This window comes from Paroedura picta, chromosome 9 (assembly GCF_049243985.1).
Source record: "Paroedura picta isolate Pp20150507F chromosome 9, Ppicta_v3.0, whole genome shotgun sequence".
NCBI lineage: Eukaryota > Metazoa > Chordata > Lepidosauria > Squamata > Gekkonidae > Paroedura > Paroedura picta.
Window position 1 is genome coordinate 1,341,152 of NC_135377.1, and position 26,406 is coordinate 1,367,557.

At 53.4% G+C, this 26,406-nt stretch overlaps 1 protein-coding gene and 1 non-coding gene across 8 annotated transcripts in view; both read right to left on the reverse strand.

Annotated features, from left to right (window-relative positions):
* Nucleotides 1–24,947, reverse strand: part of LOC143844338 (protein EFR3 homolog A) — a 41,498-nt gene extending 16,551 nt beyond the window's left edge. For 2 of the 7 annotated variants that reach the window (XM_077351288.1, XM_077351282.1), the window contains exons 1-9: nt 22,039–22,139; nt 15,544–15,596; nt 9,917–9,993; nt 7,745–7,872; nt 7,251–7,401; nt 5,515–5,636; nt 4,277–4,426; nt 3,981–4,118; nt 2,577–2,655 (exon numbers count right to left, since the gene is read on the reverse strand). In XM_077351288.1, the coding sequence (XP_077207403.1) occupies nt 2,577–2,655; nt 3,981–4,118; nt 4,277–4,426; nt 5,515–5,636; nt 7,251–7,401; nt 7,745–7,872; nt 9,917–9,993; nt 15,544–15,553 (855 nt within the window). In that variant the 5' untranslated portion in view covers nt 15,554–15,596; nt 22,039–22,139. Of the gene's footprint in view, nt 1–2,576; nt 2,656–3,980; nt 4,119–4,276; nt 4,427–5,514; nt 5,637–7,250; nt 7,402–7,744; nt 7,873–9,916; nt 9,994–15,420; nt 15,440–15,543; nt 15,597–17,810; nt 17,830–19,717; nt 19,739–21,891; nt 21,911–22,038; nt 22,140–24,860 lie in introns of those variants that run through there. The other 5 variants (XM_077351283.1, XM_077351286.1, XM_077351285.1 and 2 more) reach the window with 5 other exon arrangements.
* Nucleotides 24,948–25,224: 277 nt separating this feature from the next.
* Nucleotides 25,225–25,297, reverse strand: TRNAR-CCG (transfer RNA arginine (anticodon CCG)). Its single transcript has one exon. It is a non-coding gene; the product is annotated as a tRNA-Arg (tRNA).
* Nucleotides 25,298–26,406: the final 1,109 nt, after the last annotated feature.

The window sequence follows — 26,406 nt, forward strand, 5'->3', positions numbered from 1 at the left end:
CCCAGCAGGGCTCTTCTGAGGGTCTTCTCAGGGGAAGGCATCGGCCTCTCTGCCCTGTGGCTGGCCCTGCAGAGGAACTGGCTGGCCACTGGGTGAGACGGGAGGCTGGACTGGAGGGACCCTCCCTGGCCTGACCCAGCAGGGCTCTTCTGAGGGTCTTCTCAGGGGAAGGCCTCGGCCTCCCTGCCCTGTGGCTGGCCCTGCAGAGGAACTGGCTGGCCCCTGGGTGAGACGGGAGGCTGGACTGGAGGGACCCTCCCTGGCCTGACCCAGCAGGGCTCTTCTGAGGGTCTTCTCAGGGGAAGGCCTCGGCCTCCCTGCCCTGTGGCTGGCCCTGCAGAGGAACTGGCTGGCCCCTGGGTGAGACGGGAGGCTGGACTGGAGGGACCCTCCCTGGCCTGACCCAGCAGGGCTCTTCTGAGGGTCTTCTCAGGGGAAGGCCTCGGCCTCCCTGCCCTGTGGCTGGCCCTGCAGAGGAACTGGCTGGCCCCTGGGTGAGGCGGGAGGCTGGACTGGAGGGGCCCTCCCTGGCCTGACCCAGCAGGGCTCTTCTGAGGGTCTTCTCAGGGGAAGGCCTCGGCCTCTCTGCCCTGTGGCTGGCCCTGCAGAGGAACTGGCTGGCCCCTGGGTGAGACGGGAGGCTGGACTGGAGGGACCCTCCCTGGCCTGACCCAGCAGGGCTCTTCTGAGGGTCTTCTCAGGGGAAGGCCTCGGCCTCTCTGCCCTGGGGCTGGCCCTGCAGAGGAACTGGCTGGCCCCTGGGTGAGAGGGGAGGCTGGACTGGAGGGACCCTCCCTGGCCTGACCCAGCAGGGCTCTTCTGAGGGTCTTCTCAGGGGAAGGCCTCGGCCTCTCTGCCCTGTGGCTGGCCCTGCAGAGGAACTGGCTGGCCCCTGGGTGAGGCGGGAGGCTGGACTGGAGGGACCCTCCCTGGCCTGACCCAGCAGGGCTCTTCTGAGGGTCTTCTCAGGGGAAGGCCTCGGCCTCTCTGCCCTGTGGCTGGCCCTGCAGAGGAAATGGCTGGACCCTGGGTGAGATGGGAGGCTGGACTGGAGGGACCCTCCCTGGCCTGACCCAGCAGGGCTCTTCTGAGGGTCTTCTCAGGGGAAGGCCTCGGCCTCTCTGCCCTGTGGCTGGCCCTGCAGAGGAAATGGCTGGCCCCTGGGTGAGATGGGAGGCTGGACTGGAGGGACCCTCCCTGGCCTGACCCAGCAGGGCTCTTCTGAGGGTCTTCTCAGGGGAAGGCCTCGGCCTCTCTGCCCTGTGGCTGGCCCTGCAGAGGAAATGGCTGGACCCTGGGTGAGATGGGAGGCTGGACTGGAGGGACCCTCCCTGGCCTGACCCAGCAGGGCTCTTCTGAGGGTCTTCTCAGGGGAAGGCCTCGGCCTCTCTGCCCTGTGGCTGGCCCTGCAGAGGAAATGGCTGGACCCTGGGTGAGATGGGAGGCTGGACTGGAGGGACCCTCCCTGGCCTGACCCAGCAGGGCTCTTCTGAGGGTCTTCTCAGGGGAAGGCCTCGGCCTCTCTGCCCTGTGTCTGGCCCTGCAGAGGAACTGGCTGCCCCCTGAGTGAGACGGGAGGCTGGACTGGAGGGACCCTCCCTGGCCTGACCCAGCAGGGCTCTTCTGAGGGTCTTCTCAGGGGAAGGCCTAGGACTCTCTGCTCTGTGACTGGCCCTGCAGAGGAACTGGCTGGCCCCTGGGTGAGATGGGAGGCTGGACTGGAGGGACCCTCCCTGGCCTGACCCAGCAGGGCTCTTCTGAGAGTCTTCTCAGGGGAAGGCCTAGGACTCTCTGCCCTGTGACTGGCCCTGCAGAGGAACTGGCTGGCCACTGGGTGAGACGGGAGGCTGGACTGGAGAGACCCTCCCTGGCCTGACCCAGCAGGGCTCTTCTGAGGGTCTTCTCAGGGGAAGGCCTCGGCCTCTCTGCCCTGTGGCTGGCCCTGCAGAGGAACTGGCTGGCCCCTGGGTGAGACGGGAGGCTGGACTGGAGGGACCCTCCCTGGCCTGACCCAGCAGGGCTCTTCTGAGGGTCTTCTCAGGGGAAGGGCTCGGCCTCTCTGCTCTGTGGCTGGCCCTGCAGAGGAACTGGCTGGCCCCTGGGGGAGACGGGAGGCTGGACTGGAGGGACCCTCCCTGGCCTGACCCAGCAGGGCTCTTCTGAGGGTCTTCTCAGGGGAAGGCCTCGGCCTCTCTGCCCTGTGGCTGGCCCTGCAGAGGAACTGGCTGGCCCCTGGGTGAGACGGGAGGCTGGACTGGAGGGACCTCCCTGGCCTGACCCAGCAGGGCTCTTCTTCCTTAGCAGGGAAAGGCCTTGTCCTCTCTGCCCTGTGGCTGGCCCTGCAGAGGAACTGGCTGGCCCCTGTGTGGAATGGGAGGCTGGACTGGAGGGACCCTCCCTGGCCTGACCCAGCAGGGCTCTTCTGTGGTCCTTATCAGGGGAAGGCCTCGGCCTCTCTGCCCTGTGGCTGGCCCTGCAGAGGAACTGGCTGTTCCGTGTGGGGAAAGTCTGTTTCTGGCCCTAAGAGCTAAAATTTCAGATCTAATTGCTACAAAGCAGGGTCAAAGTGAACCCACCTGTATGGAGTACATAATTATTTTGAAGCAATGGACAGCAAATTCGTTGGGGTCCCACAACTTGTGATGATCTAAATGTCTGCAGAGACAAAAATTTACTATTGTTAACCAGCAGCAACCTATCAGCCCCTCGGTAGGCAGGGCATCCATAAGCAACCCACAAGTCCAAAAGACAAGCATCTCCCTTGTCCCAGGAATTAGGGAAGGAGCAGTTGAGCAGGGGCTGCAGACTCTCTTGGGACCCACAGCTGCAGGAACCGTGGGGTTCTGGCCTGTCTCTTGGGGATGCTTCTTCCAGTGCAGGGACCCAACGGCAAACCACACACAGACTGTGACCAGTGTGAAGGGCAAACAAGTACATCATGTGCTGCTTTCCCCCCACAGAACCCCCAAGAAATACAGCAGTATTTTGAAGGTAGAAGTCACTGATGATGTATTTGACTGCCCTTTGGAATAGGCATGACGCGCATGTATGTGTTCTCCTGGGCGGCTGTGAATGAGAACGGATTGTTTATCTATCGTCGGCAGCCGGGCAAGGGACGCCATTGCCTGCCTCCCTGTCATGATGACCCCTCGTGGTCCTTGGAGGAATTGCCACCCAAATCCTTGGAGGTCTCCCACCCAAATACTAGCCAGGGTAAAAGGGCAAAACGGGGAGCCTGGTGAGGTTTTCCCGCCCCCTTTTTTGGACTTCATTGCAGAGATGCAGGGAACAGGGCACAATGTTGGGTACCCTTGAGAGAGATCATTATAATAATATACTGATGTCTCAATAGCTGATTCAAATGGGTGGGCGTGTTGGTCTGAAGTAGCACAATAAAATCAGAGTCCAAGAGCACCTTGAAGACCAACAAAGATTTATTCGAGGTGTGAGCTTTCGAGTGCAAATCTGAGGAAGAGTGCTTGCACTCGAAAGCTCACACCTTGAATAAATCTCTGTTGGTGCTCCTGGACTCTGATTCAATTGCTGATTGTTTTCTTTAAAAGTGTTGAAAGCCTCCTCATGGCCCATGGTGGCGGAAAGAGAACGGTGGCCGCAGGAGGCAAGTGTGGTGCGGGGAAACCGCCAAGCAGATGCCCCCCTCACGAAAGCTAAGTGGAGAATCACCTCCGTGTGGAAGCAGCAGCCCAAAGCCAGCCTGCAAGCTTCACTCCCCCGTGAGCTCTGGATGCCGGTTCCCTCTGCCCCATCACCCCCTCCCCTCCTGGGGTCCCCCCAGACTCTTTTCCAGACAGTGGACACTGACAGCTGCCTGGCGAGACAGAGAACCAAGACCACCTAGAGAAACACTTCCACCCCTTCGGCCCAGCCAGTCGGGGGAGAGGGCTGCCAGGCAGTTCAGTGGCCTTCCCTGCCCCGGGCCACATTCGGGCCAGCTGCTGCCCGAGAGACATCCTACTCACGCAAAGACCGGTTTGACGGCATTGTTCATGTTCCCGTAGGTCGCCCGGGCAAGCAGCTCTCTGAAGCAGTTCTCCGCCAGCACCGCAGGGTTCTCCTCTTTGTCGCCTCCTGCCGGAGAGGAGGGCGGCCCGATCCGGCTGGAACAAGCGCACATTTTGAAAAGGCAGCCGGGCTTCGATCCCCGCTGCGTCTTCTGCCGCCCCCTCCCCTCCCCTCCCTCTAGCCCACGTCGCAGTCGCTTCGCTTCGAGGGCGATGGAGAGGCCACCTGAGGAGGCAGAGAGGGGCGGACGTACCTGTCGGCATCTTCGGTCTTCTGCATGTTATACAGCAGCGAGGGGACGATCTTGTCCATGTGCTGAGGCTCCCAGATGGTGGCTCTGAGCTCGTCATTCACAGTTTTGCGGACCACCCCCTGGATCCCCCGGATTCCAGCAATCCGGATCCTGCAGGGGGAGCAGGGCCATTCTCAGACGCGGAAGGAGCACAGCGGCAGAAGGCCCGGGGGGGGGGGTTGTGGCACCAGCAGGCAGTGGGGCCAGCCACACAGCCACACACACTGCTGGGGGAGGGGGAGGGCAGACACCCCCGTCCTCCGGTTCTCACACCGCCCAAGAACTGACTTCCTTCTGCCTAATGCCATGTGGGAGGCACAGAGAGCAGCTGCCAGCAGCCCTAAGATGCAGCACACAAGGGGGGTGGGGGGTGGGGGGCACCGTGGCAACGAGAAAAGAGGCCTTCCCTTTGGGCATGCCCAGAAAAAGGAGCTTGACTATTATTCCTCTTGACCACAGAATCCATCCCTTTGGGTGAGTGGCAACCAAAACATCTTCTAACAAAAATAGCTGACCCATCTCAGGTGGGGACCACGTAAGCCAGAGCCATCGTCTACGTCTGGAACGAACCCGGAAGGTTTCAGATTTGACAAGGGCAAAAGAAGCTTCCTTTCCCCACTGTTTTCAAAGAGCTCCCATGGGCCGAGAGCTTCTGCAGAGGGGGAGGGAGCCGGCTCCCTAAACGCACTCAGGGCCCCACCAATGGCTGTCACTGGCCCAGCTGGGGAGACCAGGGGGCTCACACCCTCGTGTGGGCTTTGGAGGGGCACGCTGGGGCTTCCCCCACACACTTCAGAAGGCGCCCCGGTGCCCCACCCAAGACAAGGAGCCCAGCAGGGGAAGGACGTAGCATCACACTAAGGCCCCTGCCAGCCCAACACCCTGTCTGGGTCAGCCAGGGGCCAAACCCTGGTGCTGCCAGGAGGTCTGCCAGCAGGGCCAGAACTCCAGCAGCCCGTCTAAGCACCAAGAAGACGCAGCCTCCCTGCCCCAAGGAGAGTGCCCCACTCATAGCCACTCAGGGACTTCTGCTCCAAAGGGAGCTCCTTGGCGTGCCGGGCACAACATCCAGGGAAAGAGGGAAGGAGGCCTGGGTGGTTTTGCCCCCAAAGAAGGGCTCTACAAGCAGTCCCTTTTACGGAATGCCTCCAAAGTGCCGGCCCTCCCGCCACACCAACCCCACCCGCCCTGCCACTCACTCATTCTGGATTTCTGGGTACTCGCTGCAGGAGTGGCACATGGCGCTGAAGCGGGACACAAAGAAGTCGTAGCGGCGATGGTAGGAAGGGGTGTCCTCCTCGATGTTTGCAAATTTGACAAACTGTGAAGAAGGGGGGGGGGAGGAAGCAGCAGGGTCAGCAAAAGGCTGTTCTGCAGAACAGCACCCACACCCTAGAACTCAGATTAAAATTATTGCTATGGTTCTACCACGTGAAACGACTGTGTCTGTGTGTCTGTGAGTAAACTTCCTCGGTGTCAATCCCAGCCTAATAATTTACAAAGGCCTGCTCCTGATTCCTGTCCCCCTCCTTCTTTAGGGAAATTGCTTGCCCTCCCAATGTCAGGCCAGAGCGTGCCCCCAGAGTGCTCTTTGCCCAGCACCCTGTCCAACTGCCCCCCAAGGCTTGGATCAGAAAGGGCAGGGGACTTGCAAATAAAAACATCATCCTCAGCCTTATTCCTAAGGAGGGCTTGATGGGGGGGGGGGGGGGGGGGGATAAAGCAAGGCAAGACACGGCTAGCCAGCAGAATCATCAACACAGTGCTTGGCTTAAAGGCTAGCAATCTAGGGATCCGAACAGCCAGTTGCTGTCTGGATCAGGTTCAAGGTTTTGGTTCTGACCTTTAAGGCCTTACGCGGTTTGGGACCCACATATCTGCGGGACCGCTTATTGTCCTATGCCCCCCGCAGGGCTCTACGCTCCGCGGGTGATAATCTATTGGTCATTCCCAGCCCCAGGGAAACATGCCTGGCCTTGACCAGGGCCAGGCCTTTTCGGTCCTGGCCCCGTCCTGGTGGAATGAGCTCCTGGGAGAGCTGCGGGCCCTGAGGGATCTTCCAGCGTTCCGTTGGGCCTGCAAGACGGAGCACTTCCGCCAGGTCTATGGTTAAGGCCGGTGCGGAAGATCAAGATCCATGCTATTTTCAATTCCATGCTATTTTATTTTATGTTTACTCCATCTTATTGCTTAGTGCTATTAACATCTGGTACTAATTTACACTTAACTATTCCGACCTCCTTCCTGCCATCCCCTTGAGTAGCTATCGTGGGGAGGGTGGTTTTATATTTTTCGCCATGTTTGTCTTATTGCATTGTTATGATTGTAAGGGTTTTATGTCCTTTTCTGGGGGTTTAAATGGTTTTATGGACTTTGTGACCCACCACGAGCTGGCCTTGAGAGCGGCGGGAAATAAATATAAATCTAAAATAAATATAAATAAATATAAAAAATGCTTCACACAACAGAGACGCTGGGGGCCAGAAAGTTTAAAGACATCTTGAGTGACCAGATCAACACATCTGCCACTCAACAAAATAACTGAGGTTGCCTTATGCCAATCCCTTCCGTCAGGCAAGTGAATCTGCGCTGTGTGGCACAGAATTCTCACTCCTATGCTGCCCGGAAGCACGCGGGGGCTTTGCCACTAGACCATATGATGTTATTGTGTGTGTGTGGTCGGTGACCTTCCCTCTTTGCCTGAAGGTTTATGCCAGGGGAAGTCAAACTGCGGCCCTCCAGATGTCCATGGACTACAGTTCCCAGGAGCCCCTGCCAACGAATGCTGGCAGGGGCTCCTGGGAATTGTAGTCCATGGACATCTGGAGGGCCGCAGTTTGACTACCCCTGGTTTATGCTGTTCCCCTGAAGCCTAGAGAGATCTCAGGCTGCTACAGGACCTAACAGGGCGGCGCAAGGGGCAGGGCTCGCTTACCGAATTGGTCCCCAAGACTTGCAGCCTGGGCTCCCCCGACTCCAGCAGCTTGGCTACCATGTGGAGAAAGCTCTCAACAAACGGCTTGATACTCTGCGAATGGCAGGCCATTAGGAGCTGGTCCAGAGCTTCCATGGCAATGAACACATACCTGAGAGCAAAGGAAAAACAGGCAGGAGTAACTGCTGGCCCTGTTAAGAACACAAGGAGAGTCCTGCTGGGTGAGACCGGCGAGGAGGGTCCAAGCCCCCCGTCTTCACACGCAGGGGCCAGCCAGTTCATCTTTAAACCAGTCTTGGAAATAGCCAAGCGGAGTTACTTGTGTTTCTACTGTCTACCTATTTGTGGCATGCCTAAAATGAAATTTTGACATTCTCTGCCAGTTAACGAAATGCTCCCTGCCAGGGAAGACGCCTGCTTGCCACAAGCTCGTCCTGCAAGACTGAAAACAAGAGACCTATTCGGAAGGGGGCCCGAGAGCGTTTTGTCCTCACCCGTAGCGGTGCCTGATGACATCTCTGCTCAGCTTCTCTGCTAAATAAGCCCCAATTCGGTCCAGCTTCTCCGGGGCAGAGACAGCGTAGAAGGTCAGCTTCTCCATGTCTGCTTTGACGAGGCCATCCTGGGCAGATGAGAATCACAGAAAACAAAGTTTAAATCTCACGGCTGAAATCCGTATTCTAACTGCAGCTTCCCCAGCTCCCCTCCTCCGGGCATCCTACCACAAACAAAGGGCTTTGGGTGGTAAAAAAAACTGCACGCAGCTTGGCCTTTTAGTCCCAGAGGCTGATGAAGACTGGTCGTTCACCATCCTACCTGTGGCTGAAATGGTGCCAGGGTGGCCTTTCTCCCCCTGGACATGCCTGTCTACCCAATGACTAAAGCGGCTCCACCTCCAACAGCACCTGACTCAGCTGCAGAAAGCACAGTGGCTCTTTTGGGTGCCTTTAAACTGACAAGCAGCCAATCCGCCAGGAGACACCTTTGCAAAGGGTTTTTTTATACCCTCCTGTTCTGTAGCCTAAATCGCCTTCCCTTCCTCTCCCCACAGCAGGCACGATGTGAGGTACCTGGGCCTGAGAAAGTCTGCAGAGAGAACTGAGACTGTGCCAAGGTCACCCAGAAGGGCTCATGTGGAGGAGGAGGAGGAGAGCGTGGGAAATCTGCTCTTAACCACTACACTTCCTCTTTGAACAGGAATGCCTCTGGAATTATGGAGGGATAGAGAGAGTTGTTTTTAATTTGTTGCTGTCGTCAGCCATTCAGCTGTGTCCGATTCTTGGTGATCCCATGGCACAGCTGCTGCCACAATCCCCGATCCCGCACTGCCTCCCTCAGCCGTGCAGAGTTCTGGCCAGTGTCCATCTTGACCGCATCCAACCACCGCGTGATCCATCGGCCTGGTTTCCCTTTTCCACTAAACAGTCCAGCATAATGGCTTTCTCCACTGAGTTGGGTCGCATGATACGGCCAGAGTGAGTGAGCTGGAGTTCCATGATTTTGCCTATGGGTGATAGATCAGACTTTCTGCGCTGTAGCATTTCCTTGTTCGTGACTTTTGCTGTCCACAGAAGCCTCCTCTAACACCAGAGTTCAAATTAATCCGTTCTTCATTTGTCTGATTTTTTCATCATCCAACTTTCACAGCCATCTGCAGCTACTGGAAATAGGATAGATCTAACTAGTCTACATCAGGCTTATGTCCTCACTTCTCCACATTCGGTTTAAGCTCATCTTTGCTGAGCGGCCAATACACAACTGTGCAACTGGGCTGCCAATATGAGGATGACTTTGCATGCCGGTTGGGTCTTCAAAATGTTTTACAATTATTTGCTTTCGACTAACGATTTCAAATGCCCTGAGGGCCCAAAGAAACTAACTTAAGCAAGGAAGTAAAGTTTTACATGCATGAAAATGTAAATGAGCAACTGTGCAGTTATTGCTGAAATGCAGCTGCTGTGCGGCTCTTGTTCTTCTGAGCCCCCAGGGGATGGGGATCCGGAAGCTGTAAGAACTGCTCGTCCGTCAGCAGCCACCTCCACTAGAGGGACACTCAGCCAAGTGGTGCAGAAGCTAGAGTCCTGACTAGGCCAGGCACCCTGGTTCAAAGCCGTTTAGCCGTGAAGAGTATTGGGTGACCTTGGACCAGTCATACCTGTGGCTGTCTATTTTTCAAGATGGGCGGCCGTATTAGTCTGTTTGGAACAGCAGAGAAGAGCCCAGGAGCACCTTCCAGGAGCACCTTCCAGACTCACAGAACTGGTAGCAGGGGAGGAGCTCATTTCTTCAGATGCTGCTAGAATGGGAGTCCCTTTTTCTTCACATCACAAGGTTGACGGATTCCCATTCTGTACCGCTAAAAGGTGGTGCCTCCCATGGAGCTAGACCAAGAGGGCAGCCATGTCAGTCTGTCTGCAGCAGTAGAAAAGAGCAAGAGTTCAGGAGCACCGTAAAGAATAACAACATTTGTGGCAAGTGGCAGAATTTCCAGCAAATTTTGTTCGACTTTCAGGTGCTACTGGACTTTTGCTCTCTTCTACCTTTGTATTTTTGTGAGGGTCTGATATGGAAACAGGGCAGCAAATTCGGAATATAAATGCGACAGGCAGAAAGTGCAACGAAGACCAGGTTCCCGGGCCCACGGAGAGGCCTCTGCAGGTGCTTACTTTGGGGTCCTCGGGGAATATGTTATCCACCAGGCGCTTGTAACGAGGCCGCAAGGCAGCACAGCAGCAGCAGACGCCTGCAAAAACAGAAGCAACAAGAAAACAGATAACAGGCTTTGCTTCAAAGAGGAAAACCCATTTAAAATGGTGGCACAAGACTTTCGCCAAGCAGCAAGTGCCCAAGGGTCAATGCCCAAGGGTCAGTGCAGTTTTGCCTCTCCACGCATTTGTCTCGCATTCAGGTCAAGTTTGAGAACATCATCTGGATTTTATTGTTTGTTTTCAGGAGGAGAAAACACAGTAACTGGATGCGCAAGTTCATGTGTCACAGCAGAGACCAGCAGAGGCCAAGACCCTTCCCTGGCTATAGATTTCGCGTCACAGTATATATGCTCCTCAGTGGGAAAGAACTCTTAAGCTCATGTCAGATCACAGGACGTACATGCACCTCACAGGCAAGCTCCTATTGCCCGGCTTGGAGAACATGATGCAGCCGTACGCCTGCAGTTACCTGGCCAATGCTTCCCCATCTAGTGCCTAATTCAGGGGTAGTCAAACTGCAGCCCTCCAGATGTCCATTGACTACAATTCCCATGAGCCCCTGCCAGCATTTGCCTAATTCTGGCCTAATTCTTCCCCAACCCCCACAGCATAGACAAAATCCAGAGTGCATCCACGCAACCACTAGTTCAGTCAGCACAGAAAACTACACTACTACTACTAAAAGTGAGTTAACCTAATTAAAGAATTCTTCCCAGGAACCCAAAGTCTGGAGAAATATTGGGAAAATCCATCTAAACAGCTTCAGCTGCCTACAAAATGAATGGGGAACCTTCCAATGTGAACATGGGTGAACTTTCCTAAGAACAGTGGAATTAGGGATGCGGGACTCAAAGACATAAACATTTCTACACTCCAGTTCTTGACAGAGATTCTCTATGAAACTTCAAGTACAATGATATAGGCTAGATATCAGGAAAAAGTTTTTCCCAGTCAGAGTAGTTCAGCAGTGGAATAGGCTGCCTAAGGAGGTGGTGAGCTCCCCCTCACTGGCAGTCTTGAAGCAAAGGTTGGATACACACTTTTCTTGGATGCTTTAGGATGCTTAGGGCTGATCCTGCGTTGAGCAGGGGGTTGGACTAGATGGCCTGTATGGCCCCTTCCAACTCTATGATTCTATGATTCTATGAATTATTCCTTAATGTTCAGGAAGGGAAAGCATTTGGGAATGAATAGGCGGGGGAGGGTTCCCGCTGCAATGAAGAGGACAACTCAGAATTCATTTAAGATATATTCCACCCTAAAAAATGCCACTGGGCCAAGCTTTTTCCAATTGCCCAAAGATTTCCCCCGCCCAGAGAATTCCAGCAATGCCACCAATTGCTTTCCCATATAAAGTGCCTCTCTCTCTCTCTCTCTCCATTGCATGGAATGATCTACAGAGCACGGATCACACAAAGCCTAATTCTAAACACTCCAATTGCTAGGATGTCAGGAGAGTATATATTAGCAGAGTGACCAGACTCTGCAGGAAGCCGGAAAGCCTTCACAGGCCAGCGGTCAAAGAGGCATTGTCCAAGTCAGACAAACGCCCAGGCATATTAACACGGCCCACAGCAGCCCCTGCTTCACATAGGCAGTGATTAAATGCAGCCAAAGAGCATGAAGCCAGGGAGTCAGTTTTAAGGAAACGAACTGCAGTCACGACTCTATAGCTCTCAGGAAATCTACAGCCGGTAGGGAGAGGAGAACCTGACACGTCTTCTTGCCTTCTCCCTGAAATCAACTCTTTCAAATAAGGAGTAATCCAAAAGGGTTTCAAAATGTTGCACTGAATGAACGGAAACTATTCAAGAACGTATGCGCCCGCTTATTTCCCGCACCAAAATGAAAAGGGACCCTGAAGACGCCACCTACCCAAGCCCACACAGGGACCCGGTTCCCAGGCAGGATTGTAGTCGTAGGAACCTTCCTGCTCGGCAGCTGGAACCAGGACGTATTCCTTCATCTCGGTCTTGGCAAGCGTCTCCCGGCCGGCTTCCTGCCTCCTTCCAGCACTGGCTTAGCAATGCCTAATTCATGCACCAGCAGCCAACCCCAGAACTTATCTGACAGGCCCACATCGACACGAATGAGCCCGACACACTTTCTAAAGGAGAGCAGATCCAATTCCGGGAATGGTGCCAAGTAGAAAGAAGGCAGGCGAAGAGCCCGGCTCGTTCCACCTGACACCTGTGCCACTGAGCCTGCCTGTGATGCTAGGAGACGGACAGTTCTAGAAATCGCATCAGCCTGGAGAGGAACTCACCTGGGTGCCTCGCTTAGCTTATTGCTGACAGCCAAAGAAGAGTCGTCCTTCCCCCAAAAGCTCAAAGTTTCACCCGCTATTAAAATACAGCCGTAACAAGATTTGTGCAGGTTGACAGACACTCCCCAACCGGCTCAAAAGGAAAGGCCAAAAACATCTCCTGAGGACATGTTTGCTTTTGCCAGCATGTCACAACATAATGACAAGTGTCCCGCTCAAGCACACCCTAGGCCAGGGGTGGCCACACTGTGGCTCTCCAGATGTCCATGGACTCCAGTTCCCATGGCAGAGCCCTTTATTGAGGGTAACCATCCAGAGAATGACTTCTCTTTTTTTTTTCACTAGCACAAGCAAAACAACCGGAAGATTACAAAATTGATTTGACTTAAAAACTTCTTAGGAGGGAGGCTTTCTATATATATCAGCTACAATCTATATTTCCCCCGGGACTAAATCCATCTTTTGATTGTTCGTGTTTTTAACAAATTCTCTCTTTAAGAATGACACAGCAACTTTGACTGAGACTGTATTTAAGGTTGATGAGCACTTTTAGAATCATAGAATCCTAGAGTTGGAAGGGACCTCATGGGTCATCTAGTCCAACCCCCTGCACTGTGCAGGACACTCACATCCCAATCGCTCATCTACTGTCACCTGTCACCCCTTTGCCTTCACAGAATCAGCCTCTCTGTCAGATGGCTATCTAGCATCTGTTTAAAAATTTCCAGAGATTTACAGAAGAGATTTCCTAGGGGTAGTAGAGATACATTAAAATACAGGGGACATTTGGGCTATTTTAACAAATTTTGAAGCTGTAAAACTAAGGAAGGAAGGACTCCCTGGAGAAGAGCCTAATGCTGGGAGCGATCGAGGGCAAAAGAAGAAGGAGAGGACAGAGAATGAGGTGGCTGGATGGAGTCACTGATGCAGTCGGTGCAAATTTAAATGGATTCCGGGGAATGGTAGAGGACAGGAAAGCCTGGAGGATCATTGTCCATGGGGTCGCGATGGGAAGGACACAACTTCGCACCTGACAACAACAACTTTTTAGTGACATTGATGAAATATTTTGTTCTCTGTTATCAGCTATGCTACTAAGGAAATTACTTGAAAGTGTGGAAATAACCAGTTCACATTTTGGCCTTGTAACGATCAATATTGATTAAAAGGCGTTTCCTCTTTAGACCTTCAGCCCTTCCGTCAGCTTCTTCGCATGTCTCTTAGAGTCAAGGCTGCTAGCTCCAAGACGGGAAATGCTGGAGATTTGGGGGAACAGCCTGGGGAGGGAGGGGTCCACAGAGAGGAGCAATCTCGGCAGTATTGCCACAATGCTAAAGCAGATGTCTTCTCCTGGGGAACTGATCCCTGTGGTCCAGCTTTAATTCTGGATCTTCAAGCCCCACCTAGAGGCTACTTAGCATAAATGCTTTCTAAAAAATTTATTCAGAAATACTTTTAGATGCCATTCCAGAGAAAGGGAAAGTACTTGTTGTAGCCATGCAAGCCCCCTCGGAACAACGTTCAGCTGTAGCTCAGCTGTCACACACAGGACGAAAAACTCCCATACGTGTTTAGCTTGCTGTGCATCAATCTCAAGCAGCTCTCCCAAGAAGGAGGAAAATGGTGGCTAATTTCTGCACCCAATCACGTGGAATGCCTTCACTCACACTTGAAGAAAACACGCTGAGAAAATGAGATCTCTCCCTCTTTAGTCTGCAGCCAAGGCAAGAGACAAGAGGGGCATTCAGCAAGGAAGAGAACAGCCCTTGAATGCAGAGGGGGGGGGGGAACATTCTGTACAAAACACGGAAGGTGAATGCCATTCCGTCTGCAGAGTTTCAAACGGATGGAGACAAAGCCCTGCGAGCATCTATCTGAAGGGAGAAAAGCACTCCACTGACTAGGTACAAAGGAGCCACTGAACAAAAGGCTGCCACTCACTTGAAATCTTTCTTTCTTTCTTAAGAAGTGGCAGTCTTTTATGCCTTAGGTCAATGCTGCTGAGTAATTTCAGGACCAAGCCCAATAAAGGCCTTACACAAAGGAAAAGCTTTATTCAGTGTGCATGCTGGGATGCGAGACATACAACAGCTCAGGCATAAAAGAAAATAAGCAAGGAATACATTTATGTTTAGCTAAGCCTTGCAGGGGTAGTCAAACTGCGGCCCTCCAGATGTCCATGGACTACCATTCCCATGGGCCCCTGCCAGCATTCGTAGTCCACGGACATCTGGAGGGCCGCAGTTTGACTACCCATAAGAGAAGCCCTGTCGGACCAGGTCAATGATCCATCCAGACCAGCACTCTGCCCCTCAGTAGCCAAAACCCAGTGGCATCAGGAGGCCCTCCCACGGTTCCCCCCCCCCAAGCATGAAGAGTACACAGGATCCCTGACCCAGGCATAAGAACATAAGAGAAGTCATGTTGGATCAAGCCAATGTCCATCCAATTGAACACTCTGGGCCACAGAGTGTCCAAACCCCAGGGGCCATCAGAAAACCCATCAGTGGGGCCAGAACCGCAGAAGCATCCCCACTTTGGGCCCCCAAGCACCAAGAGGACAGAGCATCCCTGCTCCAGAGAGAGTTCCCCATCCAGACCTTGGGGCTCAAAGCCACTGAGGGCTCTCTGCTCCAGAGGTTTATCCAAGCCCCTCTAGAAGCTATGCCTGTAGCTGCCCCCACTTCCTGTGACAGCAGTGAATTTGGGAGAGAGAAGTAATAGCGACACTGGTTCTTAATTGTAAAGATGGAACTGCTAAAATCAGGACTGAACACCTGGAAAGTCAAACTGCTGGTTTTGGCTACGACTGCAGGAGCTCCTCCGCCAGGACACACCACAACCACTGGCCCATTTGGGCTTCGGTTGAGTTACTGCGCTGACATTGGAACGGCACCACGAACTGGGCATTTTCTTCTTCAGGTTTTTTTTTTTTTTGCTGAAACCAAGGCCTGAGCAAACTGACTGTCTCCCTGAGGATTTTAAAAGGATCAGCCGTCTCGTTGCTGCTGAGCACCATGCGCTTTGCTTTTTCAAAGGGCTCACAGCATAAGCAGGCTTTGGACAGGCAGAGACTCCCGGCCATGTTTCAAAAGCTGAGGTCTGTCTCCCGCTAATAACTGCCTACTGGCTGGAAGTCTCTGCCACAGCGACCGACAAGTCAAATCAAGACATTTTGGAATCAAAATGAGCATGCCTGTCCCACGTGAAGAACGAATTTAATGCGCCGAATGTGTTGCACGAGGCTTTTTCCGAGACATCGCAACCACTTCAACATAGCAGGCTCCTGATGCGGCCATTAAGGTGCAGCCATACTTACTCCCTGGCATTGTTAAGGTGGAGTTTGGCTTCTACTGTCAACCATTGGATGAGCTGCAAGAGAAAGAGAGAGGGGGGGGTCAACATTTAATGGGTCAGACGGTCATCTTCAGGAGCCTCAGGGGTCACTTCCACAGCAAGTTTAGCACAGACCGAGCAGAACTTGCCTGACACACAGAAGAACTAACTGGCTGCCGGGGGCTGAAATGCACAGCTTGCCTGGTGATTCTCTTCCATTTTTAGGTTTCTACAGAACAGCCGGGGAAGCCCAGGCAAGTCGCTCCTGTGACGTTTGGAGCGGCCGTCTCCATCTCGTGGCCGGTTCTTTCCCCTTTGCACCTCCCAGACCACCCTGTGATGGGAGAGTCATCCTATTTCTCCATTCACAGAAGGGGAACTAAGGCCAAGGCAACCCGCAGAATCCCCAGTGCCACGGAGATCTGAATTCGCAGTTCCCAGTACAATGTTTTGCAACTCATCTTAGCTTCAGAGGGGGGGAAAGTGGGCACCCCTAGATGAAATCTCAACGTCAAGAAGGGACCAATTTGGTTTTTTAGCAACAGCAGTTTAGGGAGCTCTCTGGTCTTCCCCTTTCTGGCCCACCTGCACTTCTAGAGGAAGCAGGACTGCAGTCCCAGGCAGTCATCTCCAGAGGTTTTAAGTAAAGGAGGTCAGACTCATGATGGGCTCGGTGTAATACCCTCTGCAATGGAGGAGGAGGGAGAGGAAGCAGCAGCACAGAAGAAGAGTTGGTTTGTATACCCCACTTTTCTCTGCCCAAAGGAGTCTCAAAGGGGCTTACAGTCCTGGCCTGCCAAGGAGCCTGAAAGACTACAGGACTGCTTCCCTTCTGCAGCACAGCAAAGGGCTTCCGATCAATCATCCCGCCAGCTGCAATCCTGTGTGCAGGGGTACACAGGGGTAGTCAACCTGTGGTCCTCCGGATGTTCATGGACTACAATTCCCATGAGCCCCTGCCAGCATTTGCTGGCAGGGGCTCATGGGAATTGTAATCCATTAACATCTGGAGGACCACAGGTTGACTACCCCTGCCCAAACACAAAAGTCGACCTCTTTGGATTTAGGCGCCCTTAAGTCCTGGGAAGGGAAGCCTGCACAGGATAGAAAAGACCACTCTGACTGCTGAAGTCCTTCCACGAGAAAGGGGGAAGAGAGACTCGGGTTCAGGTGCTGGAGCCCAACATGGCATGACCATCTAGATCAGTCCAAAGGATATCTGAAGGGTACAGGGGAGGAAGGGTTTCATGCTGGCCAAACTAGGGACTCTGTTTCACAGGCACCATCTGCTATTCATCAGAGCAGCTACCTAAGCATCTGTAGCTCTCCAAATTATTGACGGATTGATTGATAAACCGCCCCTCTCTGCAGAGCAGTGTACAACATATTAATTTTTTTCTGTATAAACATAGTTTCAATAAAACAATAAAAACAGTAAGCCCTGAGTGCTTCATTATCCAATCTCTTGGGCCTGGTTCTTGGATCTATTTGAGGCTTGGGTGCTTTGGACGAGTCTATATAGACCACTCTCAGTGGTGGGAGACTCCAGAGAGAGAGAGGGGGCTGGCCCCTTTGATTTTGTTTGCTCTGGCCCCAACCTGGCGGTGCAATGCTATTTTGTGGGACCCACAGAATTTTGGTACGATGTAAGAAAATGCCAGGTGACTTATGCAGATTCCAAGTGACCACCTTGTCTAGCTACTTCATCAATGCAATTTTAAATCCTTCCAGCCTGGGGCCGAGGTGATCCTCAGCTATCTTTGGTTAGCAATGGAATAAAAAAAAAGGAAAAATGGGAAAAAGGAGAAAGAAACCAACAAAAATTAAGAGTGCCGGATCACACACCAAGAAAACATTTCATTTACGAAAACTACCTCCAAAGCCCCTTATCTTTTGCAGCCAGGAAAGGGAGGAGGAAAACAAGAGATGTCTGTGAAGCCACATCAGGGCAACTGTTCAAGTGCTCCGAAGGGCAGCTTGCTAGGCTGGCATTTAAGCAGAACACTCCCATTTAACGCTGCTTCCTTCCCCACCAGGCAAGAGGAAGCGCCAGAGTCCGTGGGCAGCTCGGGAGTCTTCTTTCATTTTGGTGACAGAGGTTAAACGAGACACTCGGAAAACACATCCATCCCGACTCTCCCTTTTACAAGCTTTCCAGGAGGAACAACGAACGACGTCTAGTGCCAAGTTACCAACGGACAAAGACTGCTTCGCACATTTTTTTAAAAAGCACATTTAGAAAAAGCCTACCTCTTTCAAACACTCTCCTCCCAAGGACACGGCTCACACCCTGCCTGCTGTGGAGTGTCAGCAAAGCCTTCCCGATGTCATTCCATCCCACCAAATCCTGGGACCACCCCCCCACCCTCCCCAAGCTCCAGGCTCTGCAGCGCTGCCTGTTCCTAGACTCCAGTGCTGCAGAACAAGCCCAGGGGGGCTTGCCATCTGTCACTCAGGGCAGAGCCACCGCCACATGAAAGGGCAGACCCACCCTGGTGTGGCACGAAGCCTCAGCCTCCGAGTGCGCTGCTCAGCAAAGCGGGGAGACGTCCAGGTCGGCAGCCAAAGGCATCCACTGGACAGCATAAATGCCAGCTCTAAACCCTGGGTGACTCTCATCTGCCTCCTCGACGGGGACAGCACCAATGTTTTGAAAGTCTCAGAGGAGCTGGTTAAATGTGTGGCACAAATCAAGGCAGGGCCAGAAAGCTACTTTGAATTCCAAAGCGGTAGCCTTGGTGGGCGAGATTTCAAATTCCTACACGTCCCCCTTCGAGGACCACGGCAATCTGAGCGGGGACTTTTCTAGCCTAAACTGCACTATGTTGGGGGGGGGGGGAAGGATGGGGCCTTTCATGGTGTGGGCCCAGTGCTCCTAGAACGTAGGCGGGACCAGGTAGGGCTTTTCCCAGCAAGGCTTCGGATTGGTCAGTAGAAATTTGATTAGGTTTGCATACAGATTTTTAATTGTAAGCCACAACCAGCGGTATAGAAGCCAGATAATAAATAAAATGCATAAATAAAATATCTTTTAAAATGTTGCTGTGGCAGCAGCTGCCACCAGGACCCGAGGATCGTCCCTGTGCCTGACGGTGAAGGCCAGCATCCGCTTGGGTGGGTCGGACGCACAACAGTGCCTGGATGCTCAGAACGGCTGGAGAGCCCCGGCCTGCGTGATCTGCCGACGGTGCAGCTACAGACACAGAACTTTAGGGAGAAGAAGTATTCTATAGCCAAATAGGGGCTCTCTAGATACCCAGCCTCTGTTTAAAAATTTCCAAATATGGAATTCTGGGCTGTATCAAACGGAATATCGTGTCCAGATCGCGGGAGGTGATGGTACCGCTTTACTTTGCTCTGGTTCGGCCTCACTTGGAGTCCTGTGTTCAGTTTTGGGCACCCCAATTGAAGAGGGATGTAGACAAACTGGAGCGTGTCCAGAGGAGGGCAACAAAGATGGTGAGGGGTTTGGAGACCAACACGTATGAAGAAAGGTTGGGGGAGTTTGGTCTGTTATTCCTGGAGAGGAGACGACTGAGAGGGGATCTGATCACCATCTTCAAGTATTTAAAAGGCTGCCATATAGAAGATGGAGCAGAGTTGTTCTCTCTTGCCTGAGAGGGATGGACCAGAACCAATGGGATGAAATTAATTCAAAAGAAATTCCGTCTCAACATCTGGAAGAAGTTCCTGCTTCCCCGGGAGGTGGTGGGTTCTCCATCTTTGGAGATTTTTAAGCAGAGGCTGGAGAGCCATCTGACGGAGAGGTTGATTCTGTGAAGGCTTAAGAGGGTGACAGGTGACAGTGGATGAGTGAGAGGGTTGTGAGTGTCCTGCATAGTGCAGGAGGTTGGACTAGATGACCAATGAGGTACGTTGCAACTCTATTTTTCTATGATTCTTTGATCTATGGTTCTATGAAGTACCCACCACCTCCCGAGGAAGCCTGTTCCACTGAAATACCGCTATCAGATCCCCTCTCAGTCGTCTCCTCTCCAGGCTAAACAGACCAAGCTCCCCCAACCGTTCCTCCTATGTCTTGGTCTGCAAACCCCTCACCCTCTTTGTTGCCCTCCTCTGGACACGCTCCGGTTTCTCTCCATCCCTCTTCCCCCCTTGTATGACAGGCAGGGATCATGTAGCTGTGTGGTCGTTACCTCTCAGCTGCATTCAGCTGGCCTGACGAATGGCTTTATTCACCTGTCCAGAAAACATTTGCTGGCAGAAGACGAATTCTAATCCAGGCAGCCGGAAACAGCAGTTACCGCACCTGAATGTACGCAGAGTACAGCACTCGCCATTGTGTCGGGAGCGATTTCACACCGACTTCTTTGAGCAGAAGACAAGCGCTTTATTCTTAGCGTCATGCTAGCATTAATTTCAACCCACGTAGTCTCTGCCTGAGGATCTTACACAATTTGGGTTTCGTTAGGAGAAAGGGCAAGGGGAGGGGCCGGGGCACAGTGGCAAAGCCTCTGCTTTCCATGCCGAAAATCCCAGCAGCACCAGCTAAAAGGAGGGGATGGGAAAGACCTCCTTCTGTCTCAGACCTCCCCTCCAGTTGGAGGGGACAGTACTGCCCATGATGGACCCAGGGTCTCATCCCCATAAGGCAGCTTTATGTATTCTAATATGCAAAACTGCGTTTGTTCAAGCACACAGGCTTCATTTCTGTCAGGAATGAGAGTGACAAGGTTACACTACAGCCTTCGCAACAAAAATCTGCAGCACCACGTAGATGTTCTTGGAGGGACTGCCAGACACAATGCAAGGAGAGAAGCTGGTGAAGAACAAGAAGAGGGGGTGAGGAGGGTGGCAGAAAAGACGGAAAGGTGCTGCTGGGAGAGTGGACTGCGAGATCCACACAAGGTATTTAAATATTGTGCAGGACCTCCATGATAGGGTGACTGCATGCAAAGGAAGACAGACTTCATTGCTTTTAGCAGCTGAGGGAATCCCAGTAGCTTTCTTTTTATGCACTCTGAGACAGTAAGGGGCACCTGATGCTCAACTAACGCAAGTGTGTTGGATTGTGCAGGTACAGACGTGGCTTTTGTCTTCACTGGGAGGGGGGCATTATTCATGAATAATTACGCTTTGCATTTGTATAGCACACCTAAGGATGTGCAGCCCTTCCCAGTCCCTCTCTTGTCCTCAGGCTTGCCTGTTTAGTTAGTTCTCCTGAATGGCTGAGAACTTCCTTCAGCCTTTCAACAGAGCAGTAAATAAACAATAGTAAATCCAGAGTGGGGGTCACCATGCTGGTTTGGAGCAGCAGATCAAAGTCTGAGTCCAGTGGTACCTTTAAGACCAACAAAGCTGAATTCTAGCTATAAGTTTTTGCATGCATGCACATAAAAGCTTAAACCCAAATTAAACTATGTTGGTCTTTAACTGGACTCTGTTCTAAAAAAACGCAGATTTCACCTCACTTGAAAATGCTTGAAAAGTTACCGGATAAAACTGACCAGGGTGGGGTGGAAGGAGTTGCCACTGGTGATTCCACAGAGCCAACGTGGCACAAGCTCCCAATATAATTTAGGGGGGGACGAACAGAGGGACACTACAATGTCCCAGCACTGACAGCAATTCAGAGCGCTGGGAAGGCATCGTCCAGCCACACAGTCCTGCAGGCACTTGCTTGTTTTTGACAGCGTTCCCATAAAGAGCTTCAGAGCAGGCTCCACAAGGCAAAATCCCATCCCAGCAGACGGCCAAGGGAAAAAAGCGGCAGAGTCCAGCCCAGGCCGAGGCATCCCCCAAACACCAGCAGGGAGGCCGTGGGGCCACGCATCTTCAAGGGATTTGCTCCCAGCAGTCCAAGCCCCCTTTGCTCATCCCCTGGAACTCTCGTGGGGCTTGACGGTGCTCCTGGGTGCGAATCCTGCTCCTGTGCTGCACATCCGCACCGCTCCCCTCGCAGCCCTTCCCTGGGAAAGGTCAAGCACGCTCCGTCCTTCTGATTCCTGAGGGGGCATTGAGGCCCCCTTCCTTGACCCCACACATTTTGGGGGTGGGGGATCCGGATTTCCTTGCTGGTCAGGAGGGATCGGGCTAAGGGGCAGCCAGGAAGGTTGCCAACTCCAGCTCGGAGGCTTCCTGGAAATGTAGGGGCGGGAGCTGGGGGGTGAGGGGGACCTCAGCGGGGTCGAAGGTCATGCAGCCCACCCTCCCAAGCGCAGTCCTCTGCGGCCGCACGAGCTCTCCCGGTCCCGGCTGGAGGGTGGCATGCCCGCGCGGGAAAAGGGTCTGGGGTCCCTTCCCACCCCGGTGGGCCGCAGCACCCCAGGCTTGGAAGCCAGGCGAGGGGAGGGGAGGGGAGGGGGCGTACCGAGGAGGAGGAAGAGGAGGACGCCGCTGCCTGGGGGCTCCCCGCGGAGACCCTCCCTCCCTCCTGCCCCGCCCGGCTGCAGAGAGCGGGCTCCCGCGAGGGCTCCAGTCGCTCCCTCCCTCGCCCGGCGCGCCCCGCCAGACTCACCTCAGCCGCCGCCCCGCAGGCGCCGCCATCTTGCCCCCGGGCGGCCTTATGAAGGCTCGGCCGGCGCGCGGGGCCTGCTGGGCCTTGTAGTTCCCCAGCCCGGGCAGAGGCTTTCGCGTCGCTCTCTTCGGGAACTACGAGGCCCAGCAGGCCCCGCGCGCCGGCCGAGATGCCTGCCCGGGACTGACTGACTGACTGATTGATTATTACCGGTCTATACCTGCGGGCCGGGCAGCGCCTCTGCCCCTGAGCCAAGAGACGAAGGCGGGGGCTTAGTTCTCGCGGGTGGAGATATTGTCCTCTCCCCTCCTCCCCCCCCGTCAACTTCATCCTAACAACAACTTTGCGAGGCAGGCCTTTCATTGGGGGAGGGGGACCTGGCCCTGGGAGGAGAGCCTGAGGGAGTTGGGAAGGTTCAGCCTGGAAGAGAGGAGGCGGGGAGGGGACAGGAGGGCTCTCTGGAATAATAGAACTATAATAATAATAATAATAATAATAATGATGATGATGATGATGATGACGATGAATTTTGGATCAGACTGAAGGTCCTGGTAATTCCCTTCAAGGCCATACGCAGTCAGGGCCCAGTGTACCTGAGGGACCGCCTCCCCGCCTATGCCCCCAAAAGAGCTCTGCGCTCTACTACCACCAACCAGCTAATGGTCCCTGGCCCGAAAGAAGCCCGCCTGGCCTCAACCCGGGCCAAAGCCTTCTCTGCCCTGGCCCCACCTGGTGGAATGAGCTCCCCGAGGAGATCAGGGCCCTGACGGAGCGAAAACAGGTCTGCAGGGCCTGCAAAAGGGAGCTCCTCCGCCAGGCATTTGGTTGAGGTTGACCGGTACCATCCCTTCCCATGGGCCCTCCTCCTGGGTGCTATGGCAGCCACTTCAGTTCCCCCCAACCCACTGGGCTATCCGTAGGAGTTAGTTCAATGTTTAATTTTTCTACGGTTCCATGTTGCTGCTTGTTTCATTTCATTCATCATTGTTACTCTAAATTATCAGTACTGTTTCTGTTCTGTTTCATATGAACCACCCTGAGCCTTCAGGGCAGTATACAAATATATAATAAATAAACGTGAAAGGTTGCCACTTGGAGGAGGGCAGGGAAAGGTCCTTGTTGGCAGCAGAGGACAGGGCCTGCAATAATGGCTTTAAATGACATGTAGGGGGGGGAAGTATTGGCTAGGTAGCAAAAATTTTCACAGAGTAGTTTAGCCATGGACTGGGCTGCTTGAGGAGGTGGGGAGGCCAGATTGTCTAATCTCTTGATTTATGTACTATTATCTCTATGCCCGAGGTGTATCTCTTGCCAGGAGATGGATGAAACAGGAAAGGCAGCCAGACACCCAGGACTCCAAGTATCCAAAGTGTGCACCAACGTCTGAATCAGACCTGAGCAGGGTCCTCTGGAGCCTTGGAGAGGCTTGGGGGCAGAGCACCTGCTTGGTGTGCCAAAGGTCCCTCGTCCAATCCAGATAAAAGAACCAGGTAAGAACCGGCAGGGCTGCTGCCACCAGAAGGCAGGGCCAAGTGCCCAAATGGATCTTGCATGAAGATCAGGTTTTAAAAATATATATAACAGTGGAAGGTCACAATGCAGGCGTCAAGTTTTACTTCTTTCTGAAGCGATCTCTGGCTCAGCACAGCCACACACGATATAGCAAGGCAGACTCAGGAAGGGCTGGGAAGAGTTGCCGTGTAGTGTCGGCCACTGGCCATCAGGGGCCACTCTTGCCTCTTAAAACCAGGTGTGCCCCAGGCCCTGGGCCATGCTGCTGAAGGGCGGTCATCAGGCAATAAGGCCCTTGAAGCCCCCCCCCCTTCCCCCAGAAGAACTGGTCTCTGGGTTGGAAATCATTGGCAACATTAGGAAGTTTCTACTTTATTTTTGTTTGGAGGGAGGAGAATTTAACCCCCTAACATGCAGCTGCCGAAGGTGATAGCTTACTGTGGTTGCCACTCTGCCAGATGTCCCTTGAGGACCATGGACCACCTGCCTAACTGCCCTCCCCGTCTCAGTGACTCTTGGGCAGGGAGATCTTGCAGTAAGTTGCACAAAAATGGCCCAATTAAACAAAACGAATCTTTGCTTCTTCCAGTGTCCCTTGGCAACTCTCAGCCCAGACGAACCTTTTTGAGCAGACGCTGTTGGCAGCAGGATTCTCGGCCTTCCAGCCACCAGCCCTCTTGGTTCAGAGGCATTCAGGGACTTGGGGACTCTGCAGTGCTCAAAAATGATCCCAAAGGGACTGATATTTTAGTCTGTTGTAACAAAGAGGGGTCCTGAGGTCTGTGGCGGGGCTGCCTAGGCAGGCCTTTGGACACAGCGGTGTGTGTGTGTGTGTGTGGGGGGGGAATAGCCAAAATGTCTGCAGAATAAGGATGCAGTCCTTGTATCTGAAGAAGTGGAGTCTGGCCTACAAATTCTTTTGCTGGAATAAAATCTTAAAAGGACAACAAGACATGGGAGCCACTCACAGGTCCCCAGTGCAGTGCCCGTGGGCACCATGGCAAGTGCTGACACCTTTCCTGGTGCCCACCAAATAGGGGGCCCACCAGGTGGGGCTTTTGCCCCACAAGCCTCGTGCTTTAGCTGCAGGGGCCTTCGCAGAACAAGAGTGATCGCTGCTTGTCTGCAGGTACGCTTCAGCAGCTGTTTTGAGGCTGGCTCCGCCTCCTGCAGCAGCCGTTTTGTGGCAGCCAGTTTGTGGCTGTGCCCACCAAGGGTCATTTAGTCCAACTCCAGCACACAATGCAGGAAGTTCACAGCGTCCCCCCACCCACCCCTCACCCTACTCGTCCAGCAACCCCTGGCCTTACCTTTCTCATGGGGATGGAAATCAGTTGACATCATTCTCCTCTCTTCCATTTTTTCTCACAACAACCCTACGAGGTGGGATCGGCCAAGAGTGTGGCGTGACCCACGGTCACCCAGTAAGCTTTCATGGCAGAATGGTGATTCGAATGTCCCATGAACCCGTTGGCAGCCCAGTAAGCGGGACAGAACTCCTTTAAGGAAATCCATGAGTAAACATTATTCATTCATAAAGATGGCTTGCCAATCCTAAGAACAGGAACTGCTCTGGCCATGCCACTTAACAGCATCGTTTTACGGATGTGATGCTGGCAGCCGTCCAGTCGTCTTTGGCTGTCTTACCCTGAAAGCGTGAGAAGCAAAATAAGCCGACCCAGGTGGGACTTGAACCCACAATCCCCAGCTCCGGAGGCTGATGCCTTATCCATTAGGCCACTGGGCCTTAGTAGGGGGAAAGTCTGTCTACAGCTATGCATCTGGATAACAGTGATCAGGGCAGAGGCCACTTTTTCACCTAGGAATTTTAAAAAGGCTTTCTGCAGGCTCTCAGGGCAGGGAAAAGCAGTGAAACTCTCGGCCCTTTCTCATCCCCTACGGAGCCTCCAACACCCTCCCTCCTTAGCTATATTATTTCCCAGAAGAACAAAACCACAGGGTTGAACACTGCCTGTTGAGATCCCGCCAACAGGAAATATATTGTTGCTGCCCCGACCTTCCTGGCTCTTCTCCAAGGTTCATAAACAAAAGAGCCAGGACGCTGCACTGAGAAACGGAGGATCTACTTTGCTCAGTGGGGGAAGGTGATTCTGCAGGGCATGCGTGGTGGGCGCCTCGTGGGGAAGGGATGGGGTGAGGACAGATGGGTGCTCTAGGGCTAGTGCCCTTTCTGGGAGCCTGTCAGGTGTTTCTTGCATTAGGCAGGGCCAGGGGGTCTTTTGCCTCCTGATTGGACCCTGAAGATTTGATGAGCTCTGTGCATTTAAAAAAAGCTTTGCTTTGGCAGCTGCTGGCAGCACAGCACAAGGGTCTTCCCTGTGGGAGTGAAAGTCAGCTGCAGCAGCCATTTTGTGGCTGGCTCTGCCTTCTGCGGCAGCCATTTTGTGGGTGCGCTGTGGCAGAACTGCAAAGGAGCCCACAGGCTCAAAAAGAGCGGGACCCCTCCTTTATACCTTGCCTTTCACCAAGCAGAGAAGTTAAGCAGCTGACACTATTTTCTCCCCCTCTCCATTTTCTCATTGCGACAACCCTAAGAGGTAGGCTAGATGACAGGGTGTGAGTGGCTCAAGGTCACTCAACAAGGCTCTGTGGGCAAGTGGGCATCTGAACCGAAGTCTCCCAGACCTTGAATGAAACTTGGTTTGTTGTAAAGGTGCCAGTGGAGTGTCATGTTTTTCTGGAACACCACGGTGGCTCTCATAAGAATGAAAGAAGAGCTCTGTGGGATCGCATGAACCCGTGAAACTGCAGACTCACAGTCCTGGTCAACAAGGTCAGTCTTGTCTACTCAGACTGGCAGCAGTTCTCCAAGGTCTCAGGCAGAGGTCTTGCCCA